Below are 3,046 nucleotides of genomic sequence, written 5' to 3'. Positions count from 1 at the left end.
TCCCCCCCTCCCCTCCCCTCCCCTCCCCTGCTGCCCACGCTGGGCTCAGCCCAGGGCAGGGGGTTCAGGGCTGGGGCAGGTGCAGCTCTCACCCCCAGCACCCCCAGCTCCTGCTCCCAGGGCTGCTCCAGCTGCTCCTCCCWGCCTGGATGGATCCCGGGATTGCCCTGACCCAGGGGCAGCTCCTGGAGATTKCTCTTGTTCAACCTCTGTCCCCCAGAGTTGCCTGATTTCATGGCAGGAAGAACATTTTTGTTTCACAAAACAACAATTATTCCCTGCACACCTGGGATATTCCCTTGGAAAACGAGAACCAGCAACATTTCACCAGCTGACGTTAAATTCCTGATTTGAGAACAACTGCCCAAGTATTTCTCTATGATCTTGGACAGTGGGAGGAGCAAAGTCTCTGATTTTTAGCTGGCTGTCCCATCAGAAAAACCCTTCATTGCAATTCCCCTTCCCTCACCTATCCCAGAAGCCCTCAGAGCCCGTGCTCACCTGACTGTGGCTGTTGTCCCCATATCTGCCCATCAGRTTGACTCGGTGGCAGTTCTTGTACCAGAAGGCTCCCTTGTAGGACAGAGCACAGTTGGTGATGGCAGAGTCGTTGTCCTTGTCAAAGGTGGAGAAGGACCTTCCATTGTGGTAGGTCATGGAGTCACCTGGGATGGGGGAAAAACAAAGACCAAGGTCAGGGATTTGCATGGTTTAGATTTCACAGCAGTGCTCATCCTACAGAAAATTTGTTTGGACTGGGCCATGCCCTGTCTGTATCTTATTTTTTTTTAATTACTTGTTCTAATATAGAAGGAAATACACTCTTTTTTGTGGTTGCAGGCAAGTCAAAATATTTTTCCAGGTGGTCTCTAATCCCCATATTAAGGGATTTTTTTTTCTTCAGCTCAATCTCTGCACTTGTTGCTGAAAGCTGGATTTTGGCTCTGTACTGTGTGGACAAACTGAGTCCAAAGAGATGTTCACAAGGACGGAATCAGGCTCAAAGGAGTCTCAACACTGAATCCTACTCATGGTAGCACCTACTGCTACTCTGCACCAGAGTATTTCCTTTAAATCATGGAATCATAGAAGGTTTAGGTAGGAAGAGACCTTAAGGATCATCCCATCCCACCCCTGCCATGGGAAGGGACACCTCCCACTGTCCCAGGCTGCTCCCAGCCCCAATGTCCAGCCTGGCCTTGGGCACTGCCAGGGATCCAGGGGCAGCCACAGCTTCTCTGGGCACCCTGTGCCAGGGCCTSMYCACCCTCMCAGGGAACAATTCCTKCCCAAAATCCCACCTAAATTAAACAGAGATTAACTCTGCTGCTGCATTTCTTTTGTATCTCYGCAGCCKGGGTGGAAGTCCCTGTGCTGGTCACAGGGCAGAGCCCACACCCCCATCTCTGCTCTGGTTTATGCACCCAGCAGTGTGAAATTATCTCCTTTTAAAACATGTTTTTAAACTGGATTTACTCTTAATCCTTTGAAGAACACTCACCAAGGGCTGCAGAGTTTGCCCYGGTGTGATCACAAAAAACAGACGAGTTGTTCAGCAAAATTATAAATCACATTACAGCAGGGCTTGGCTGCAAATTCCACTGACAGCAAAAGAGGCTGTGCCAAGCCATTATTAGGTGTAGAAATGACAGCCAAGATGGGCCAAATGAGATATATTGGGGTTTAATACACTTGTCCCAATCCTGCCATAAKCAGGCTGTGAAATACGGCGCCAAAGCGCCTGGAGGATTTAAGAGGGAAACATAAAATACATTGATAGAGTCGATTCTCAAACACCTCACACAGGAGAGGCACTGSCTGATCTGCAATATTCACATGGTTACCTTGAGGCAAAAGGGAGGAAATCAGGGATTAGAAGGGAAAAAGTGAATTTTTGCTCTCACCTGCCGTGCCGCTGTAGCCATCCACGCGCAGGCGGTACCTGCTCTTGGCGTCGCCCACGCTGAAGCGATCGTACACCGCGTACGCCGTGTCCCCCTTGTCCCTCAGGTCCACCCGCAGCTCGTACTGCCCCTGAGAGGTGATTTTGTGCAAGTTCTCCAGACCTGGGGGCAGAAAGGGGTGTTTGTCTCTCGCTGTTTTTTACTCGACTGTTAGGAAAATCCATCCACAAACACCAGAGTTTTGTGTCCAAAAAGGAGACAGAGGAGTCCTGTGCTTTTATTTGAATAAAGAGAGAGGCCATGGGGCATTTCCATGGGGTGTCTCCAATTGCTGGAGGGCACAGCCTCCTTTTATCCCAAATTCCTGACCACATTTCCCTCTCTTTCCCCACTGGCTGAGGGACTGGAGAGGTACAGACTCCCCCAATCCCCTAACACAGACCCCTTCTCATGTGCATCCCCTCACGCTTTTTATTCTTTGTGTCTCTGTCCTTTTTCTCTAACTCCAGAGATTTAGCCCTGCCTTGGGTCAGTACTAGTCTGTGTCAAGGGGTGGAATTGCCATGGAATTTATGGTTCCATCATTGCTCCTTTCACCTGTCAGGATCWGGCCTGATCTCCCAGCAGACCCCACAGTTTGTTTGCAAAGTCACCTCCCTCTCATTCCTTTCATCYACCATCCCATTATTCCATAAATGAGGCTGTTCTGATAGAGCAGGACACCAACCCTGATAAGGACACTGAGCTGGAGCAGCTGGAAGGTGCTGGCTTTGCTGATTTTGTGTTCACAAAAGCATATCAATAAACCCAAACTGCCTGGGAGAGCTCTTCCCTTCAAATCACAGGAGCAGGTTGGCAAGAGCAACCAAAATTGTGCTGTGTGATCATCATCATTTTTCATTTACAACCAAAAAAACTCAGCACAACCTTTCAAAATGAGCAGCTTTTRCTTCCATTTTTCCCAAATGTGGTTTTATGAGCTCTATTTTCCCTCTCTGGAGTATAACCTTTGTTGCTGGGTGTGTCCCAGGAGGGCAGGATGATGAACCTGCTTCCCAGGCTGTCGCTGCCTTCTCCCAGAGCCCCACTGGGATCAGGGGGGTACATTTGGTGACCCCAGCATGGCATCCTTGAACTCCAGC

The 3,046-nt window shown here is 49.6% G+C and overlaps 1 protein-coding gene across 1 annotated transcript in view; it reads right to left on the bottom strand.

The window, feature by feature from the left end:
* Nucleotides 1-450: 450 nt before the first annotated feature.
* LOC130586801 (tenascin-like) overlaps nucleotides 451-3,046 on the bottom strand; it is a gene marked incomplete at its 5' end in the record, with an annotated part of 37,673 nt that continues 35,077 nt past the window's right edge. Inside the window, 2 exons of the mRNA XM_057387708.1 lie at nucleotides 451-665; nucleotides 1,905-2,066. Of these exons, the coding sequence (XP_057243691.1) occupies nucleotides 466-665; nucleotides 1,905-2,066 (362 nt within the window). The remainder of the gene's footprint in view (nucleotides 666-1,904; nucleotides 2,067-3,046) is intronic.

This window comes from Malurus melanocephalus, unplaced genomic scaffold (assembly GCF_030028575.1).
Source record: "Malurus melanocephalus ecotype Western Australia unplaced genomic scaffold, MMel_1.1 scaffold_1317, whole genome shotgun sequence".
NCBI lineage: Eukaryota > Metazoa > Chordata > Aves > Passeriformes > Maluridae > Malurus > Malurus melanocephalus.
The sequence above is the reverse complement of the archived record's forward strand: the minus strand, read 5'-3'. Positions and strand labels throughout refer to the sequence as shown.